The sequence below is a fragment of the Trachemys scripta genome, chromosome 11 (genome assembly GCF_013100865.1).
Source record: "Trachemys scripta elegans isolate TJP31775 chromosome 11, CAS_Tse_1.0, whole genome shotgun sequence".
Classification (NCBI taxonomy): Eukaryota; Metazoa; Chordata; order Testudines; family Emydidae; genus Trachemys; species Trachemys scripta.
The window spans coordinates 70492126-70514576 of NC_048308.1; the positions used below are offsets into that span (position 1 = coordinate 70492126).

The 22451-nt window shown below is 46.5% G+C and overlaps 1 protein-coding gene across 1 annotated transcript in view; it reads right to left on the bottom strand.

Moving 5' to 3' along the window:
- Positions 1 to 22451, bottom strand: part of LOC117885063 (aryl hydrocarbon receptor-like) — a 120400-nt gene that overhangs the window by 40728 nt on the left and 57221 nt on the right. The window contains exon 3 of the mRNA XM_034786169.1: positions 17391 to 17506. Coding sequence (XP_034642060.1) covers positions 17391 to 17506 — 116 coding nt within the window. The remainder of the gene's footprint in view (positions 1 to 17390; positions 17507 to 22451) is intronic.

Consider the following 22451-nt stretch of genomic DNA (forward strand, 5'->3'; position numbering starts at 1 on the left):
GGGGCACCCACTTCCAAATCTGCACCTGCAAAGCTAAACTGCGACTGGACCAAGCGTGCAGCTCCAAAACCCCATGATCTCAGTCACATTAATATCCAGAAGTGTGTGTGAACACCAAATCCCATAACCCGGGACAGAGGCAGCTAGAACCAGGGTTAGCTATTCTCCGATACCTGAGATGTCATGCATTCGGTATTCCGAGACTGCAAAAGAACGAGCAGAAATCCACAGCAATTATTAAGAGGCATCATCGTGTCAAGTCTGATTCAGTCCTGTGCAGAAATCCTACTGTATTAAAAGGTTCTCAGGCTTGCCCCAGAAGTTTTAATAAACCAATAATATTGGTTCTGTCACTTTAACCACTGCTGGCAATTCGAAGCCTTGACAGCCAACCCTGGACTGCCTTCCCAATTCACTAATGTATAGATGTCTGAAGTAATTAGAGTCTGGTGTGCATTCTTAGCCAAGTTCAGCTATTGTTGCTGCCAATTCCCTTTTCATTGTCCAGATCTCATTCTCCCCCCCCCGCCCGCCCCGCTTTATTCTAGACACAAATGGTCTCTCTATTTTCAGAGCAGATCTCACTGTGTGGGAATCTACTGCAGAGGTTAATTAATGCCACCGAATGCACTACTTTTAACCCTTAGAGCAGGCTCCCGGCAGAAACATTTCTATACGATGACAACAATGATCATTTTTTCCAATGTTTCAATTGTCTGTTGTTAACCACACTGATTGCAGATTGGTTTCATTTCTGGTGAGCAAGATATTAGCCCCACTCGTGTTCTACATTTCACAGTAATACAATGGAACAGTGATGCATTTTAACAAATAATTGCACCCCCTGTTTTAATACACAGAGGCTAGGGGCCTTATTCTCATTGATGCTAAAACCTCTTTTCACTACTCTGTCAGTGGCCTGGTCTATACTACCCGCCTGAATCGGCGGGTAGAAATCGACCTCTCGGGGATCGATTTATCGCGTCCCGTCGGGACGCGACAATCGATCCCCGAATCGGCGCTCTAACTCCACCAGCGGAGGTGGTAGTAAGCGCCGCCGACAAAAAGCGGCAGAAGTCGATTTTGCCGCCGTCCTCACAACGGGGTAAGTCGGCTGTAATACGTCGAATTCAGCTACGCTATTCACGTAGCTGAATTTGCGTATCTTAAATCGACTCCCCGCTGTAGTGTAGATGTACCCAGTAGAAAGGGGTCTCAAAGAGGGTTTAAGTCACACTAAGTTTAAGCTCTTTTACGTTACTCAAGTGCTGTTGGGGGGGGCAGGAGGGTATGTCTACAAGCTAGGGGTGACAGTCCTAGCTCACACAGACATACACACGCTACCTCTCATTGAGCTAGCATGCTAAAAATAGTAGCGGAGCCAGGGTAGCACAGGCAGCGGCGTCACGGGCTAGTACATGCCTGCCCAGTGTCCGTGGGTATGAACTTGGTGTGGCTAGTCCTGGTGCTCCCCTGGCTCTGCAATTAATGAGTCTGCTTTACAGCCTTAGCTAACAACCAGTTGGCTTCAACTCATGCAGCGGAAGCTCACGAACTAAGCCCCAGGTTTGATGCTGCCCGTGTCAGTGTTACAAGTGGGGGGCTCGTGCAGGATTTCAACTAGGAAGTCTCCAAAGCTCAGGATGCGCTTCCTCAGCTAGGGACAGCATGTAGCCAACACACCTTCTGGGTGTGGTGTTCTGTCCCATCTAGTGGTACCTGGACCACTAATGAGTCTGCTCTAGTCAGTTAGCTTTTAGCTCATGCAGTAGAGGCTTATGCACTCAGCTCCAGAGGCCCCAGGTTTGATCCCGCCCGTGTCAGCATTATACTAGGACTCACAGCGCTAGTTCATATCCTGTAGACATAGGCTCAGTGAAAATGTGAGTCACACCTGCTTTGTTCTTAGAACGTGAGGTTTGAAAGGTTAGAGCTCCGTAATTAGAACATAAGAACGGCCGTACCGGGTCAGAGGTCCATCTAGCCCAGTATCCTGTCTACTGACAGTGGCCAATGCCAGGTGCCCCAGAGGGAGTGAACCTAACAGGCAATGATCAAGTGATCTCTCTCCTGCCGTCCATCTCCATCCTCTGACGGACAGAGGCTAGGGACACCATTCCTTACCCATCCTGGCTAATAGCCATTAATGGACTTAACCACCATGAAATTATCTAGTTCTCTTTTAAACGCTGTTATAGTCCTAGCCTTCACAACCTCCTCAGGTAAGGAGTTCTACAAGTTGACTGTGTGTTGCATAAAGAAGAACTTCCTTGTATTTGTTTTAAACCTGCTGCCTATTAATTTCATTTGGTGACCCCTAGTTCTTGTATTATGGGAATAAGTAAATAACTTTTCCTTATCCACTTTCTCCACATCACTCATGATTTTATATACCTCTATCATATCCCCCCTTAGTCTCCTCTTTTCCAAGCTGAAGAGTCCTAGCTTCTTTAATCTCTCCTCATATGGGACCCATTCCAAACCCCTAATCATTTTAGTTGCCCTTTTCTGAACCTTTTGAATTTGATATCAGGAGATGAGCGAATAAAAACCAGAAAGGATATACACAGGAGTTTTGGGGACAGATTTCAGAAGTGATTTCGGCACCTCAAGATGCAGAAAGGCACCTCGGTGGATTTTCAAGTGGCACCTAACTAAGTTAGGCACTTAGGCATTCTGAAACTCTTAACAGATACCTCTCTACAGCTTTGAGTACCCAAACACCATTAGCAATCCAGCCCTTCGAGGATAATGTTTTCAAAAGCACCTATGTGACCCCAGTGCCTAAATCCCATTGACTTTCAGCAGAGGGACATAATGCGCTTTTGAAAATTTTACCCTTAATGAAGGAGGGGGGTGTTTGAATTTTTAAACCCATATTATCTTACAAAGGAGTTTAAAAATAAAGCTTGAAATTACACGGCTTTTGTTTAAGAGCCTGAGGTGCTAGTTACTATGAAACCCGGAGGATGTACACAATATATATTATTAAGCCAAGGCAAAAACTACAGTGACAGCTGACAGCACACATCAGCAGTTTGGGGTTAAATATAGTATAAATGTGGTATAATTATTCCAAAAACATGTATTGTAAATCCAAGAAATGTAGAGGTTAAATTATAAGAAATTCACAACCTGCTTAGGCATGGAAATGTTCACCCAAACAACCTTAACTCAGCCCTGTAGTGACAACATCCAACAACTGTATTTTTATGATTGGGAAGAAGGTAGGCGAGGCAATGTCTTGTATGGGACCAACTTCCGTTGGTGAGCAAGACAAGCTTCTGAGCTTACACAGAGCTCTTCTTCAGATCAATGTGCTCTCTGGAAGCTCAAAAGCCTCTCTCTCAGACCAACAGAAGTTGGTCCCCAAAAAGATTTTGCCTCACCCACCTTGTCTCTCAAATATCTTGGGACCAACATGACTACAACACTGCAAACAATGTTTATGAATCAGGCACATTAGTGTTTGTGGTCACAGTTTAGGTGAAATTTTAAAAGACATACAAAATGTTTCTTTTCTCTCACAGGGTCACTACAGAGCAGAGTTAAGGTGACCTAACTGCACACACCTTCATACAGAGTCTGTGATAAAGGTAGGCATTGAATCTAGAGCTCAGGAATGCCTGGCCAGTGCCTTAACTTCAAGACCACTGTGATTCTCTGATTAATCAAACCTGTTCTGCAAAAAGCAATTGCCTGTAGGCATTTCTGTTCTCACACTTTTGAGCAAAGGCACACAAAAGTTTAATATAAAGCTGTCAAGGCTCCTTCCCCACTCTGAACTTTAGGGTACAGATGTGGGGGCCTGCATGAAAACTTCTAAGCTTAACTACCAGCTTAGATCTGGTCCGCTGCCACCACTCCCAATGTGCTAATTCCCTTCCTTGGGTAGCCTTGAGAGACTCTTCACCAATTCCCTGGTGAATACAGATCCAAACCCCTTGGATCTTAAAACAAGGAGAAATTAACCCCCCCCCTCCTTTCTCCCACCAACTCCTGGTGGATCAAGATCCAACCCCCTTGGATCTAAAAACAAGGGGAAAAAATCAACCAGGTTCTTAAAAAGAAGGCTTTTAATTAAAGAAAAAGGTCAACATCATCTCTGTAAAATTAGGATGGAAAATAACTTTACAGGGTAATCAAACTTAAAGAGTTCAGAGGACCCCCCTCTAGCCTTAGGTTCAAAGTTACAGCAAACAGAGGTAAACACCCTAGCAAAAAGTACATTTACAAGTTGAGAAAACAAAGATAAACTAACACGCCTTGCCTGGCTGTACTTCCAAGTTTGAAATATGAGAGACTTGTTCAGAAAGATTTGGAGAGCATGGATTGATGTCTGGTCCCTCTTAGTCCCAAGAGCGAACTTCCCCCAAAACAGAGAGCACAAACAAAAGCCTTCCCCCCACCAAGATTTGAAAGTATCTTGTCCCCTTATTGGGCCTTTGGGTCAGGAGTCAGCCAGGTGACCTGAGCTTCTTAACCCTTTACAGGTAAAAGGATTTTGGAGTCTCTGGCCAGGAGGGATTTTATAGTATTGTACGCAGGAGGGCTGTTACCCTTCCCTTTATAGTTACGACAAAAGCAAAAGCCAGAAAGCTTTGAAAATAAAGAAGTGTTTTTAGTTAATATTGTTTAAAGGGCTGGTGTTGCCATGTAATTCAGAGATGCTTCCTTAGTTCTTAAACCAGAGCTGATTACTTGTGGCTGAATGGGGACCAAAAGGAAGGAACATCCTTTCTGAAGAAAGAAACTTCTGGTTTGGGGATAATCTGCAACTAGTTTGCAAACTAGTCTGCCTACCAAGGAGCAGCAAACGCCTGTATGATCTCAGAGGCAAGGCCCTCTTAAAAATACTGTGATGTACTGAAGATCATTTTTATGCAATCACAGCACTATTTGAGGAATAAATAAGGCTCTTGTGACCTCACTGCAGCAACAACCTTTCACCATAGAAGTGAATTGTTCTATTCGCTAGAGCTTGGAATGCATGGCTCAAAGACATCCAAGGAGAACTCAGCATCCAGGATATTTGATCAGACCAAAAACAGCTACTGATTTATCTTAACAACATAATAGACTAGAAGCATTCGTTACATTTCCCCTTGATGCCTGGGTAAAGTTCAGGGTCACAAATGGCAATATCAGACTGCTATATGGATGGCATTCAATCAAATGTAGGATTCCCCCACCCCTATTTAAAATTGTCACAGATATTGTATCCAGCACAGAAGCCTGTACGAACAGTCAGCATAGATAACTCTCAACCTCTGATTCTAAGGTGGGTTCCAGATCAGGGTCAAAGTCAAGGGTCAGAGTCCAAGTCAGGAGACAAAGTCTAAGTTAAGCTGAGATCAAAGCCAGAAATTCAGGCGCAAGGAGCAGGAACAGTCGTGGCAGATACAGAAGATTCACACTGTGAGGGGGGATTTGATAGCAGCCTGAAGGGGGGTTCCGAAGAGAATGGATCTAGGCTGTTCTCAGTGGTTCCAGATGACAAAACAAGGAGCAATGGTCTCAAGTTGCAGTTGGGGAGGTCTAGGTTGGATATTAGGAAAAACTATTTCACTAGTGGGGTGGTGAAGCACTGGAATGGGTTACCTAGGGAGGTGGTGGAATCTCCATCCTTAGAGGTTTTTAAGGCCCAGCTTAACAAAGCCCTGGCTGGGATGATTTAGTTGGGAATTGGTCCTGCTTTGAGCAGGGGGTTGGACGAGATGACCTCCTGAGGTCTCTTCCAACCCTAATCTTCTATGATTCTATGTTGCCTGGACACTTCCTGGAATGCCCCTTAAGTTTATAAGGGCAGGGAGCCAATCAGGAGCCATGGGGCTGCCGTCTGTCAAACGCCTTGAGGCAGAACTTCCCATGGTCTGTGTCCACGGCGGGTCATGAGAAGTGGAGCTCAACCTGGTTACAGCTGCTGCTGGCTGGCAGCCTGGAAGCTCTGCAGGCCTGGGTTCTAGACTTGGGGAGCTGTATGATGACTGCTTTACGCTACATAATGGCCAGAGAAACTAGCTGGCAGACACAAAAGCAGTGTCAGCAGGTACTGCAGCACTGGGATGGGGCCCCTCCCCACAACACCCTTTGGACTCAGCTGTGTTGCACTGACCACCCCTACCCCAGGGCTGTAGGTCCCGAACTGCACCCCTTGTCTTTCTGAGAGGGCAGGAAGAGGAATTCCTTGGATGTGTCAGAGCCAGAGAGCAAAACAAAGAACAGACCCAACAGATGCTACAGCAGGGGCCTTTGGCCAGTGGCCATTCACAAACCCACACTCATCTGCTATCCCCCTTCCCCTACCCTCTGTCTGTCTTGGCTTCTGAGATTGCAGGGGCTTTTTGCTTGGTCCGTACAGCGCCTTGCACACTGGGGCCTCTTCTTGTGCTACTGGCAAAAATGAAGGACAGCCCTGGAAGACTACATTGCAGGGATGTCTTGCTGACCACACAGCTACCCGTTCTAGGGCTTGGCCTATACACAGAGACCAATACACCGGAGGCCTCATTTGATAGCAGTTTAGTTGAAGTGGTTCAGCACTGTGTTCGGACACTTCTAAATTGATTGAAAGCTGGCTCATGGGTGCACAATTTACAGGCACATACTAAGCAGACAGATCCAGTTTTAGACCAATATAAGAGTCCACAAACAAAACTGACACTGGTTTAACTAAACTGATTTAATTTCAGAGTGTTATGTTTAGACAAGCCCTGGCTCCTATTTTGGCATTAGACTTGGTACTGGTCCCGCTCTCTGCGATTCCTGGACCTGGCTGGGTTTCTAATCTGTCTGAGGGAGACTGCTCGACAGTCCAGGGACCCGACCCCTCCCCTCCCAGCCTGGGAGGACGTTGCAACTGTCTCCTGGCCTCGACTGTCCACAGAGTGGCTGCTAAGCGCCCCTTCCCCTTGCATCACCCTCAGACCATGTGAGGCAGTGAAGAGGCTGGAATCCCACGTGTAGAAATCCTGCTCTGAATTGATCGCCAGTTAACTAGTGTCTGAAGGTTTTATGCAGCAGTTCTGACTTTCCTCCTCCTGCCAGAATCTTCACAAAGCCCCAACGAGCAGGGCTGTTCCCAGGGATGGATGGGCAGGGGAAGCCCCTGAATGCTCCACCCAGTAATAGTTGAACATTTCTTGCCTGGGGGGCAGGGGAGGGAAATCACTTTTCTAGCTCCTGGCAGCTCATCAGGTGGGATTGGCTGCCTCCGGGAGAGCAGACCAGTCTCTGTGGAACAGACAAAGGGCCCAATCCTCATGTACTACAGCCAAGTTTTATACCTCTCCCCTGAACCTGAGGTGAGCTGCATGCCGAACTGGCAATTGATACAGTCTAGCACAGCCTTAATCTCTTGGCAGCGCTTCTTGCAAGTTTTCCAACACACTTCCAAGCCCCATGCTTTCAAACTGACTTCCAGGTGTAATGCAGGGTGGTGGTTTTGTCCTATAAAACCTTATTTAGCCCAGCTCTTGGCTACCTTAGAGGCAGCTCTGTCTTAGAGCATCCCAGCTGTTGAGATGGAGCACAAACTGAGCATCCCCAGGTATGTACATGGCAGGGGGGGGGGGGAGGGAGAGCCGGCCCTTGAGTAGGGCGAATTGGGGCGACCGCTCTGGGGGGCCCCGCACTTCAACATCACGGTGTCAGATGGGGTGAGGACAGCAGCTGTCTGCCTTGAGCAGAGCAGGCAGAGGCAGCCAGCAAGCAGGAGGCAGCGTGGTGTGTATGGAACCGTCTCCCCCAGTGGTTTATACCATTTGGCATAGCTGGGAGGGGGAGGGGGACTCAGCAGGCCTGGGTCAGGGGTTTCTGGTTGCTGCACAGACAGGTGGGCTCCCCTGTGGCACCTGCACACAGATGGTGCGGCCCCCGCCTTGTCCCTGGGCTCTTGGGCCCCTGCTGGGCCCGGGGCAACACTGGCAGGAGGATGCTGCGCATGCAGCTCCCCCGCCCCGTGTTCCCGCCCTGGACCTGCCCTTATTCGAATGCGGAGGCCAGGGAGTGTGGGGTCCAGGCCCAGACAGGCACCCCCGACTACCAGTGGGTTCACCTTGCTCCAGGTAAGCCTCCTCGGCCCACGCCCCGCAGAGCAGCTGGAGCCCCATCGCCCCCACCAGCTCCCCCGGGGGAGACCCAGTGCACCCCCTGCCCTATTGGGGGCCCATACAGGCTGATTTGTCCCAGGCTCTGCACCCCCCAAGGACAGCCCTGCATGGGGGCCCATGGCAGAGTATTCTCAGTGGTGGGCTCTTGGTTTCTCCATTGGTCCAGCAGAGCCAGAGAGTTCGCTGACCTTCAGGACATAACACAAAGCCATCTTGTTACGGAGGTTTCTGCCTGGGAAATTTGGAGAGGGAAATTTCTACATAGCTTGTCAATTTCTTTATAGTTGAGATCATTACATCAATGCAGTTTGCTTTAATTTCTGTAAGTTTCTAGGGTGTGTGTGAAATAAGAACATTTTATATTAAAAACCTGGCATGAGTGGGAATTATGTGGAGGGAGAACAGACCATGAAGGGCCACATTCTGCTTTCAGTTGTTTGACAGCGGGTTTAAGCAAAGAATTTGTCCCGTAACATTGAAAAGTCAGTGAATACTTATAGCAGTGGGATTACAATGAAAAGGCCCAGAAATTAGCAGTGGTGGGCAAAGCACAGGTGCACGTACAGTGCTTCATAGGTAAGGCCAGAAGGGATCACTGTGATCGGCTAGTCTGACCTCCTGTACGACAGAGCAGAGAACTTCCCCACAGTACGTTCTAGTCCAAACCGGAATTATCTTTTAGAAAAAACTTCCAATCTTGATTTTAAAAAAATGACCAGTGATTGAGAATCTACCACAAGCCCTGAAGTTGTTCCCAGGGTTAATAACCCTGACTGTTAAAAAATCATGCCTTATTTCCCATCTGAATTGATTTGGCTTCAATTTCCAATTGGATCATGTTCGATCAAAAAGCCCATTATTAAATATGTGTTCCTCATGTAGGTACTTTAGCCTGTGATCAAGTCACCCTTTAACCTTCTCTTGTTAATCTAAAGGGATAGACTCAAGGAGATCATGCACGATAAAGCATAGCCAGCTTTGTATGAGGGCGTCCATGGGTTCCCCTCCCTGTTCAACAAGGAAAGCCTTTTCTGCCAGGAGCCCCCTGGTCTGGACACGGGCTGCTGCTCCTCTTGGCCCTGCTGCAGATAGCAATCGCTAGGGTGCAGAGCTTTCTCTCCAGCCTCTGTCGTCTTCATGGCTGCACAGAGAGCTCTTCACTGAAGCCATAGGGCAAAATGACAGCAGCTTCAGGTACGTGCCTAGTACCTTCTGCAATAGAGCTTCTCCTTTCAACCTTCTCCTCCATCATCCAAGAAGGAGGGGAGATCCTTCCCCATGCATGCAGTTCACTCCACTGGTTAGGCACCAGGCAGGCGGCCTGGCCACCACGGGAGGTACCAGGACTATGGCAGAGCACTGAAGAAAAATGCAGGCAGGTGCCGGGGAGCAGAGTCTCCATCCCAGCTCTCATCTGTCTCCTGAGCTCCGTGTTTGTGGAGTCTCAGTGTGAGAAGGGCAGTAGGGAACGCTCTTCCACTGTCAAAGTGGCCTTGTCCCACGCCCATCCCTCTCCCTTCACTGCGCATAGCTGGGAGTTCACTGCCAGTGTGTGTCCAGCTCCCTGAGGGAAGGATCAGTCAGGAACATACTCCTCCAGCTGCTCCAGTCCAAGTCTATGTAGAGGGGGCATTGCTGAAGAAGAAGGGGGGGCGGCATTCCCGGGGGGCAAGCTTTGTTACTCGCAGCAGCACTGGGGGCAGAGCAGAGGATGGCTGGGTGCTCTCTGTGAGCTTTGAAGCACTCCTGAAGACCGTAGAATTGGCGTCTTCCCCGTCTCTTGCCTCTGATAAAATGGAGGCCATGAGCAGAACTGCCAAATGAAACGCAGGAGGTTGGCTGAAAAATGGCATTTTTGTAGATGGGGTGAGTTTTGTTCCTCATTCTGCCATGCCATGTTTCTAACAGCTGTTAGCGTCTCCTCCTCCTCCACAGGAGTCAGGAGGGAGCAGGGCTAGACTCCCCCAGTGCCGAAGGGGCTTTCCAGCCTGTAGAGTTCTGCCTGACTATACACTACTCTTGGTGCAGCCTTTCAGTTATCATCACAGCAGCTCACTTAGCTTGGCAAGCAAATCGCGGCAGAGGAACAGCAGGGAAAGAAACAGCTTTGAGGAGGGAAGGCAGGTAAAAAGGAGTTTTCCTTCAGGGAAAACTGCCCCCCAGGGAGCAGAATGTCCTAAAGCACAGTGGGTGGCTCCCTGTGCATAGCAGCCCTGCTGCCTCTGGGCCACTAATGAAGGGCCCCACGCACTGGTGAGCAGCAGACAGATACAGAAGAGGCAACGTTACTCTTATGGCTGCGAAGGCTGCTTGTTGACAAGCCCAATGTGCAGGTGTTCAGACCTTTGCAAATTACTTCTTGTAATTTTCTTGTACATTTTGGAGATTCTAGAGGTGGGGTGAGCATTATTTGGCTACACTAGCTAGGAGATTTTAGAGCGAGGATCATTAACATTTACCTTAAAAAAAACCTCAACTTTAGATTGAGGACTCAGTGAGGAATTCTGGCTTAAATACAGCATTTCAGTATGTGATCTCCCCTAACAAGGAAAGATTCACATTCCACAAACATATTTACATAGGGCCTTTCAACAAAAGGATCCTAAAGTGCTTTAAAAACAACTGGCAAATTCCAATCCCTACCTAGGAATCTGAAGCTCAACCTGCATTGGTGGTGCTGTTTTTCTGCTGCAAGGGGTCTTGGCAGTACAAGGAGGACACCTATGTGCTGGGGGTGGGGATAGGGGAGAAGGTTAGGCTGAAAATAGTGGGTTACAAACACACAGCTCAGATCTGCTGACTGAAAAAACTTTGCATGGAGAGAAGATGACAGAGGGCCATGGCTACTACCCCCACCCATAGGTTGTAGCAATGATACTGCATCCTATTTCGAGGTTAGCATCTCCCTCTCCTCCCCCTGCACCCCATGGGCTTATTTCATGCAAAGCGTTTTGCTTAGGATCATGCTTTGGCTCCACGCAGTAGACATACCAGAATGATTTCTCCAATGGTTAAAATGCAGAAACCTCTGTGATTGGATGAAACAGCTATTGTAGGTGGCCAGTCAGCATGCAGCAATTAATAGAATGCTTTGTTTATTGGAATGTGCCATCCCAGTTGCTTTTTTACGTCTGTTTTTTCTTGTCTGTACATGACCGCGATACATTTCAGCAAGTAGCCCCAACTTGGACCTCATCTCCATACTCCAAGCCTAAAGTGGGCTAGGCTGTAGGAGGACACACTGCAAAGAGTATTTGATCACAGTTTTCTGAGGGACTATCAGGTGCGGATTCATGTTATGTGTCTTTGGCAGGGAGAGTTGGAGTCTTACTTGCGCTGTGTCAGTTTGCAAACTGACATTTATATATTCTGCATGTAACTGTAGACCAGGTCAAAAAAAAAATTTCACTACATTTTCTTTCCCTTTCCATTTGTCAGAGATTGCCAACACCTGTATATACACTTCAAAGTTTCAGATTTTGAAGAAGTCAGACCATACTTTTAGCAGTAGAGCTGGCCCATTTACAAATCCAAAGAAACAAGGGGAATAAGTATTCCTCGCTCATTCCAAAAAACAACACACTGATTACTCAGCAATAACTCACTTTGACCAAGTTTCTAAAAACGTTCTTAGTTTTCTTCATCCACATCCATTCAGCAGAGCTTCTTTTTTTGTTTTATGACACCATATTTAATTGTGTTCTCCTGTTACTCAGAGGGAGGAGGTTACTTACCTGTAACTGGAGGTTCTTCAAGATGTGTGGCCCCTATCTGGATTCCACTATGCATTATGCATGCGCGCCTTGTGACTGGAGTTGGAGAATTTGAAAGTACTGTCCTTTGGTCCATGCATGTGCCCAACTCACCTCTTGCTTCCATCTGAGGCAATAAAGCATGGGACGGAGCAACCGCATCTCGAATTTGACAGATCTACCAGAGGGATAGGAGGGTGGGAAGTGGACCACACTTCTCGAAGACCCTCCAGTTACAGGTAAGTAACCTCTTCAAGTGATGGTCTCTATTGTATTCCACTGGGGGTGACTGACAAGCAGTACCTAAGTTGCAGGAGGATGCAAGAATGGAGGGCGAGAGGGTCGTGTGAAGAACCACCATGCCAAAGGATGCGTGTGCCACCGAGTCCTGCGCTCAGGCATAGTGTGTGGCGAAGGTGTGGGCAGAACTCCACATGGCTGCTCCATGTATGCCTATGAGAGGCACGTCCTGAAGGGAGGCTCTGATCGTAGCTTGAATTCTAGTGGAATAAGCCTGTACCCCCATGGAGGGTGGGGGAATAGGTTCAACAGCTGGTAGCAGAGTTTAATGCAGCTAGAAATCCATTTGGAGATTCTCTGGGTGGAGGTGGCCTGTCCTCAGAGTCTCTCTGCTACCGCAATAAACAGTCTAGGGGACTTTGATTGGCCTTCTACCTGCAGAGAACAAAAACCAGAGCTCGGATGTTGAGGGAATGAAGGCAATGTTCTTCTACAGATGCATGTGGATTCAGGGAGAAAACAGGTAAGTGAATGAATTAATGTCAAACTGGGAGATCACCTTAGGTATGAATTTTGGGTGTAGTTGTAAGGAAACGTTATCCTTGTGGAAAGCTGCAAATGGTGGCTCTGCCCTCATAGCTCTAAGTTCCCTGACCCTTCTTGCTGAAGTAATAGCCATGAGAAAGGTGACCACTGGCTCAAAGGGAATCTTCATTAATACCAAGAGTACCAGACTCAGGTCCCATTGAGGTGTAATTATTTGGAGAGGTGGGAAGGTTGAGAAGGCCTTTCAAAAAAAAAATCTAGCAATTAGCGGGTGTGTAAAAACAGAGTAACCTTGCACAGGAGGATGGAACGTGGTGATCACTGCTAGGTGCTATGTCAAAGTGCTGAGGGTGAGCCCCAATGTCTGTAAGGATAGAATGTGACTACGACTAGGGGACTCTGTTACTTCTGGTAAAGCCTCTTTATGTCGTGCCCAAGATGAAAAACGTCTCCACTTAGCACAGTAACATTATCTAGGAGAATTTTTCTACTGTTAGGGAGAATGCCTTGTACTGCAGGGGAACATGCCCGTTCTGTAGGTGATACCCACCCAAATGCCATGCCCTGAAGTCGACTGGATGTGGATTGTGGTGCTTGATCTCACCATTGTACTTGGTCAAAAGGTCAGGAAAGTTTGGGCTGTGGTTCTCGGTGGGTGGGATGACATGCGCAGGAGATTGGGGAACCAGAATTGAATTGTCTGGGCCACAAGGAGGCAAATCAAAATGACCGTCGCCTTGTTTCAATAGATTTTGTGGAGCACTCAGGATAGGAGCAATAGAGGGGGGGAAGGCGTAGTTGAGCTGGTCTGACCAGGAGAGGAGGGCATCGCCCTGGGAGTGGTAATCAGGGGCTTTCCTGGAGAAGTATGTGGTGCACTTGCTGTTTGTTTGAGAAGCAAAATCGGTCCCTAGTTGGGATCCCTCATTGTGTGAAGATATCATGTAGCACTGCATCCTGAAGTTCCCATTTATGATCAATTGCAAAGTATCTGCTGAGTAACCACATTCTGCATTCCTGGAAGAGAGGTTACAGATAGGGTGCACTGATCGCTGATGCACCAGTTCAAGAGATTGATCATTTCTGCACATAGAGCGACGGATCTCACTCCTCCTTCTTTTTTCATATTAAAGATCGTTTTGGTGGTGTTCATCATGATCAAGTGGATGAGTGGAAGAAAGGATTCACACACAAATCTTATTGCTCAAAGTTCTAGGATATTGACGTGCAGCCTGGTTTCTTGAGGTGGCCACATCCCTTGTGTCACACGGGTTGTCTGTATATGCTCCCCAGCCTAACAGGGATGCAGCAGTGATGTTAGTTTTGTCTGGGGGAAGAGGGAAGAAAGGGGACTCCAATGCACACGCGATGTGGGTCTGTCCACTATAGGAGGGATGACACTACTGTGCTTGGGACTATCAGCATGAAGTTCATAGTGACAGTTCGGTGAGTACATGGACTGAAGCCGTGTCTTTAGACAGCAACGGTGAAGTCTTGAGAAGGAGAAGGAGACTGGAAAAGGGCAAATGTAGTGCCCATCTATAAAAAAGGGAAATAAGGACAACCAAGGGAATTACAGACCAGTTACCTTAACTTCTGTATCCGGGAAGATAATGGAGCAAATAGTTAAGCAATTAATTTGCAAACACCTAGAAGATAATAAGGTGATAAGTAACAGCATGGATTTGTCAAGAACAAATCATGTCAAACTGACCTGATAGCTTTCTTTGACAGTGTAACAAGCCTTGTGAATGGGGGTAAGCAGTAGATGTGGTATATCTTGACTTTAGTAAGGCTTTTGATACTGTCTCACATGACCCTCTCATAAACAAACTAGGGAAATACAACCTAGATGGAGGGACTATAAGGTGGGTACATAACTGGTTGGAAAATCATTCCCAGAGATTAGTTATCAGTGGTTCACAGTCACTTGCTGAAAGATTCTCTGTATCTTGAAGTCTTTAAACCATGATTTGAGGACTTCAATGGCTCAGACACAGGTCTGATACAAGATTGAGTGGGTGAGATTCAGTGGCCTGCGTTGTGCAGGAGGTCAGACTAGATGATCATAATGGTCCCTTCTGACCTTAAAGTCTATGATTCTATGCTGGAAGGGCATAATGAGTGGGGTCCCGCAGGAATCGGTTCTCGGTCCGGTTCTGTTCAATATCTTCATCAATGATTTAGATAATGGCATAGAGAGAACACTTATAAAGTTTGCAGACGATACCAAACTAGGAGGGGTTGCAAGTGCTTTGGAGGATAGGATTAAAATTCAAAATGATCTGGACAAACTGGAGAAATGGTCTGAAGTAAATAGGATGAAATTCAATAAGGACAAATGCAAAGTACTTCACTGAATCAGTTGCACACATACATAATGGGAAATGACTGCCTCGGAAGGAGTACTGCGGAAAGGGATGTTAGTCATAGTGGATCACAAGCTAGATATGAGTCAACAGTGTAACACTGTTTCAAAAAAGCGAACATCATTCTATGATGTCTCAGCAAGAATGTTGTAAGCAAGACACGAGAAGTAAACTGCATTAGCTTCCAGTTCATTTCTTAGTGCAATTCCAGGTGTTGGATTTGATCATTAAAGCTCTTGGTTTTGCCTGGAGCGTGCTGGTCTCTGTGATGGTGCATAGTAGCAGTATAGTATTGGCGAGTCTTCCCCCGGTTCCAATTCATGGGAAGAGGTGGACTCTGGTTCGAATGGTGGTACCGTCGGAGCCAACGGACTGGCATATAACAATCGAGGAAAGCATGAGAATCTGTACTGCAGGCATAGCCCGTGGCGGGGATGTGAGTTCTCTGGAAGTGGATGGACCTGAAGGAGGAGACTGGATCCAGACAGGCTTCCTGAGATGCAGTCATGGATCTGCATCTGCCTAGTGTAAGGGGCATTTTCTCTTTTCTGTTTGCTGGTACCGGTGTTGATGTCTTTCCTGGTGTGGGAAGTTCTCGTGTCTTGCGGGGTGCTGGAGATGGCAATACTGCTTCGCTCCCAGAACCATTGGATCCCATTGTTTATGGGTCTTCTTCTCAAGCCTGTGGGACTTAGAACATGCTGTGTCCCCTTGGGCCTATCTGGTGCAGGGAATGTCCAGTTTCTTGGAATTTGAGGAAGAAGACAGTCTCATGCTTATGGGTGTGCTTCCTAATCTCCTGACTAGGCCCCACTATGGGGTCTCTGGGGATGGTTCCGCCAGCACCAGAGTCAGACGTAGCAGTGGGAGGCACACTCCTTGCTGAATCAGGCCGATGTCTGAGGTAGTTCCCAGCCTGGGTTCAATGCAGTCTCATGGCCATCTCCATGAGATACTTGCAAAGACAAAGTGCTGAGCCTTCTCAGGTATCGCTGGGGAAGGACTGGCAAATACTGCACCTAGCTGCAATGTGAGCTTCTCCCACCCAAGCAATAGAGGCAGCATGGTCACAGATCACTGAGAAGGATCACTGAGAAGGATCACAGGCAAGAGGTGCAGAGTTTGAAGCCTGAAGTCCTGGGCATAGTCTGGTACTTGAACAGGGATACGGGGTGGGGAGTAATGGGGAAAGTCCCAGAAATCTATTAAACTGTTAAAAACTAGAAAAGAAGTAAAGCTATGTTAACTAATAAAACTATTTACAATCGTAATTAGAACTGTATCAGAGAGGAGGACCCAGAAGCTTTGAATCCGGACCATGTGGCGGCAAGGAGAACTGGAGATGTGGCGAGTCAGGACACATGCACAGACCAACAAACACTACTTCCAAATTCTCCAACTTCAGGAGCATGCATAACCCACAGTGGAATACAATAGGGACCGTCATTCAAAGAAGAACACTGGGTTTTGTCTTAAAAAAAAAAAAAACTGTGCGCCTGTATCCCCTGGTTGTCAGCAGGCGGGCGGGATTGAACCAAGGACTGTGGAACTTAGTGCATAAGCCTCTATCACATGAGCTAAAAGCCAACTGGCTGTTAGCTAAGGGTGTAGATCAGACTCATTAATTGCGTTTTCTCTCTCTAAGTGGTCTTGGTGCCACTACATGGGACAGAACACCACACCCAGAAGGTGTGTGGGTCAAACAGATATTTATGGCAGCTTGAAATGATCTAAGTCAACTGGGTGGGGAGGGAATAGCTCAGTGGTTTGAGCATTGGCCTGCTTAAACCCAGGGTTATGAGTTCAATCCTTGAAGGGACCACTTAGGGATCTGGGGCAAAATCAGTACTTGGTCCTGCTAGTGAAGGCAGGGGGCTGGACTCTATGACCTTTCAGGGTCCCTTCCAGCTCTCTGAGATATATATACATATTTTAACTCCCATGGAAGTGAGTGGGAAGGATTGAGTCCTAAATGGCAAATTGTAAATGACTCTTTACTACCTTGTATACGTGTTCAGACAGGATGTAATACTCCACCAATGCTTCCATTTTACACCAGTGTAGTCACTAGACTACAAAAGGTGCAAAGCAGCGGAGAATCAAGCTCTGTATCTTTACACTATGCTCTACTGTGAGGTGTTAAATAAGAGGTTGGACTGATCTCTGCAGGCTGGAATAATAAGGCAAACGGGGGCTGCATGGTCTTTTTTTTTTGTCAGTCACATTTTGAACCAAATATTTGTCCGTTTCTAACACAGAGGCCCCCGTGAGGGTAAATGCACAGGAGTCAAGGTGGAAGAGGAGAGAGAGAAAGTGCCCAAATAAGCCTTGCAAACAGACTTGATTGTAGAGAGAATGCCTGAAGCACCAACCTGTAACAGCAGTTCACCCTCTGGCATGATTCTGTCAGCCAGTCCCAAGGTCCTCCCATTGTCATGGTCACCATTCCTTTCTGCTCCCGCTTTGGAGCAGTGACTCTTCAGGGAAACTGCAATGAAGCAAAGTAAAGAGATGTTAGTGCTGAAATAATGTTTACAAAATCACTGCTGGGAATGTCAGATTCTTTTACCTCGAACAATTTGTTCTCAGTTTGGCTTAGGTGCTGCGTCTTCGAAGGAAGCCTGTGCTGTTTGCCAGCTGCTTGCTTTGCTGTTCAGAGTGTTTATGGTAGAGGCCTACCATGAAAGCAAGAGGCACTTAACATGCCCTGTGCAAACAGCAGCTAAAGCCTTGCCATAGGCCACTAGAGAGAAGTGTCCAAACAGTACATATCACACATGTGACATTTACCACGGACTTCAAACAGTCACTATTTTTAAAGGCACGTTTGCTTTCTGTTGGTTTGCAATTGTAGAAATTTGTCCTTTGGCTAAAAAGGGCTTAGCTGAGGTTTCCCCCAGCCCAACTCTGGTCTCTGTTTAGAGGGATCCATTGCTTCTCTTGGGAAAGGGAGTGGGGGAAGAAAAAAAAAAAAGCCGAGGATGACCCCAGAGTCCAGCAATGCTTCTCTCAATAAGAGAGGCTCATGTACAAAGCAGCATGAAAGCAACTTCTGGACACATAATGGCAGTTCCATGTGCCTATGTGGTCACGGCACTAGCAGTCTGACTCCTTAGCAAACAGCTTATTATTTTTGTGCTCTGCAATACTTTAATGGGCCATGTCCTCACCTGTGTAAATCAATGTAACTCTACTGAGGTCAGAGCCGTGCTGATTTACACCTTCTGGAGAGTTGGTCCTTTTGAGCATGTGGAGGGTGTAATGTTCACAAATCCATCTAGTAATTTCGTATTTCAGGGTTTGCCCTGTATTGTCCAAACTAATTTGGCTACAATAGTGAGGATGTGACTCAGAGAAGGGAAAATGTAGTTAAGAAACTAATGAACCAAAAGGACGGATGGGCATGTGTAGATCAATCTCTAATAATTTTTATATGACTTTACATTGTGCCTCTTCATATAACCTTGTGGTGGGTCTACCCACGTGTAACCTCTGTTTTCATGGAACTTTGTATCAAAGCCTCATTTAGAAACTTTGCATTGCCCTTGGTATAATATTATAGCCCCTAAGGATAGAATAAGATAGAAGAAAAATTTCTTTTTGCTAGCAGTAGAACAAGAGCTCTCCCCCCCCCCACACTCTTAATCAATTGCCCTGTTGAATAAATGAGGTGTGAATGAGCAAGGCATGGAAGGCAGCACCTCCAGACAGCCTCAACTGTTGGAGAGGGGCTGGGAGCCAGACCCAAGGACAATAAAAGGTGTCAAGTGGGCTCATTAAAGACAAGCAGACATACTGAGGGCCTCGGGGGTTAGAAGCAAGCTCCTTCTTTTGAAAACACCCTCTTTGCAGCATTGGGACAACACTCAAAAGAAAGCAGCACAAAGGACCAATGGACACAGACACAGAGTTTAAATCTGGTATAAATTTGCATAAGAAAAAAGCTACTATAAAAGTGAGGTGTCTTGCAGAGAACCCCGGGTCTCGTCTTGTCAACATGGGAGCATCGATCCGAATCGGCAGAAGCCCGGCTCCACCCCCTCCCCCATCTAACTCACCTGGCCAGTGAAGTTAAGGGGAGCAACTAATTGGTAATAACAAGACGGAATGGGTTTGTGTGTGTGTGTGTGAGTGTAAGTGTAATATATTATATGCATATAATACAGTGTTAATGAATACATGTATTACTAATAAATGTGGCGTTCTGCCTTATTCCCCCTGAAAAGATCCTGTGCAGTACTTTAAGTACAACACATGCATATATGCACACCCACAAAAGATAGAAGTGTACAGTCACAGAAAAGACAAGTCTATAATGGTACTTGCTTTGGAGGGTCTCCTAATGATTTACAATAATATGGCTCTGCAACCATGAGAAGATACTGCAAATAAAGTGACAGGATTTTATCTTAGCTCAGGGGTTGACAACCTTTCAGAAGTGGTGTGATGAGTCTTCATTTATTCACTCTCATTTAAGGTTTCGCGTGCCAGTAATACATTTTAACGTTTTTAGAAGGTCTCTTTCTACAAGTCTATAGTATATTACTAAACTGTTGTTGTATGTAAAGTAAATACGGTTTTTAAAATGTTTAAGAAGCTTCATTTAAAATTAAATTAAAATGCAGAGCCCCCCGGACTGGTGGCCAGGACTCGAGCAGTGTGAGTGCCGCTGAAAATCAGCTCACGTGCCGCCTTTGGCACGCGTGCCATAGGTTGCCTACCCAATGGCACGCGTGCCAAAGGCGGCACGTGATGGGTAACTGCTCCACAAATTAGATTGAAGTCTATAAATTGGTTTCAGCCATTCCTAATCAGCATCCAGTCTTCTTGGTCTAAGTAAAAGATTCCAGGTGCTTGATACAACAGACATACCAGTGTGCAGTCCAAACCAATGAGTAGCTGTGTCACCCCAGCCCTGTAACCTGGGCTGCCCTTTACTATTGCTTTGCTGCTGTAGCCTCCAGCCTGGACTGCTCACAAAGAGCCTCCAGCATGTAAGTCACTCCCGGCTGCATCTGTGTGTTCTCTGCAGCCAGCCAGACACACCTCAGCTCTTACCAGCTTTAAAGATTACCGCAGGATGACCCCAACCCACGCCCCGATTTTCTTCAGAAACATATGTCCTGTACTGCCCAGCCCTCTCTTGGATAATACAAATATACTGAGTCCATTATTCCTTTGGAGGAATAATATGCACACGACTTGTTACCTCAGTGGAGCCACCCAGACACTTCAACTTGAACACACTGGATTAGATAAAACAATAAAAAACAAGTGTATTAACTACAGAGAGAGAGTTTAAGTGTGCAAGTAATGAGGCCTAAAAGTCAGAAATGGTTATAGGAAAATAAAGGCAACAGCTGACTGCTCTGAATCTAATAGTTTGCTAGGAGTTCGCACCACATGCTTTCAGGAGTCTCACTGAGCAGTCTCTTTATCTCAGGACCCCACCCCCAGACTCTAACGGCTGCTTCCTTTGTCTTTGTAGTGAATGCGCCGGGCAGGAAGAGAGAAGTCTCTGTCCCTTCTTTTTGATAGTTCTGGCCCCCCTTTCAGAAGCATATCCAGCTGGGAGCAAGGCAACAGGCAGCCTGTGTGGAAGGAAACTCCATGTGGTTTCTTTCCTAAGATTGAAGGGTTGTCTTCATGTACAGTGGTGTAGCTGTAGTAGTGGCTTCACTAAACCACTACACCAACGGGAGAGCTTCTTCCAACAGTGCAGTTAATCCACCTCCTCCAGAGGCAGTAGCTATGTTGGTGGGAGAAGCACTCTCATTGACATAGCACTGTCTACACCGGGGGTTAGGTGGGTGTAACTACGTCACTCAGGGATGTGGATTTTTCACACCCCGAGCGATGTAGATATACCAATATAGGTCTCAAGTATCAGATGGGTAGCCGTGTTAGTCTGAATCTGTAAAAACCAAATGAGGGTCCTGTGACACCTTTGAGACTAACAGAAGTATTGGGAGCATAAGCTTTCGTGGGTAAGAACCTCACTTCTTCAGATGCAAGTCATGCAAGTCAAGCTTTCCCACGAAAGCTTATGCTCCCAATACTTCTGTTAGTCTCAAAGGTGCCACAGGACCCTCTGTTGCTCAATATAGGTCTGTAGACCTAGCCATAGATTTTGCCTCTGCCCCCTTTCCTGCCAATGAATGGCCATTTAGCAGGTAATGGTCCATCAACTCTCTTTACACTTGCTGAGGCATCAGCTTGCCCTTTGTCTCTGAGAAACTGAGGTCACTCTCCAGACTGGTCAGGAGAACATACTTTTAATCATAATTTCAGCCGGTGCTTAGAGCTTGACATATAGTGAAGATTAGCATTTTAACTCTCCCTGTGACGTTGCACTCCATATGTTTTATGGAAATATGCTTATGAGTGTAAATATGATGTAATTGGATTATGCTTTATGCAAAAGGTCTCCTGTAAGGTATCATAACAAAGGTTATAACCTACTGAATATATTCCTCCTATTTGTATGCATGTATCATTCTTGTATCTGAAGCTAGAAATATGAAGTATAACTCTGAGGTCCTATTGTAATTATGCAAAGTGTGGGCCATTAATGGTGGTTTAGAATCTTGATGGCTCCCATTGACTAGGACAATTGGTTGTAAATGGTTTATTTACCTGCAAGCCTTCCTGTGTACATGTGGGCTAACCCAGGAAGAATGGAAGATGGGGGTCTCATAGGACATGTGACCATGTCACATGATACTGGAATCCATCTTAATCCTGATACTTTTCCATTTAGAAGGAGGGGTGGGGACCCAGAGAGACAAAAGATTCCCACCTTGTGACAAAGCTATAAAAGGGGGTGGAGCAGGACAAAGGGGGCTGCCAGTCATGAGAAAACCCCTGCTTACCACCTGAGATGTCTACTGGAACTAACAAGGACTGTACCAGGGATAAGGACTGGGCCTAGACTAGGAAAGAGTCTAACATAAGAACATAAGAAAGGCCATACCGGGTCAGACCAAAGGTCCATCTAGCCCAGTATCCTGTCTACCGACAGTGGCCAATGCCAGGTGCCCCAGAGGGAGTGAACCTAACAGGCAATTATCAAGTGATCTCTCTCCTGCCATCCATCTCCATCCTCTGACAAACAGAGGCTAGGGACACCATTCCTTACCCGTCCTGGCTAATAGCCATTAATGGACTTAGCCACCATGAATTTATCCAGTTCTCTTTTAAACTCTGTTATAGTCCTAGCCTTCACAACCTTCTCAGGTAAGGAGTTCCACAAGTTGACTGTGCGCTGCGTGAAGAAGAACTTCCTTTTATTTGTTTTAAGATAAAAACAAATAAATAATAGTCTGTGAAAGAAGTTTATTGGAACATCTCTGAGAGTGAGATATTACCTGTAATCAGTTTCTTAGTGTATTAGGCTTAGACTTGCGTGTTTTGCTTTATTTTGCTTGATGACT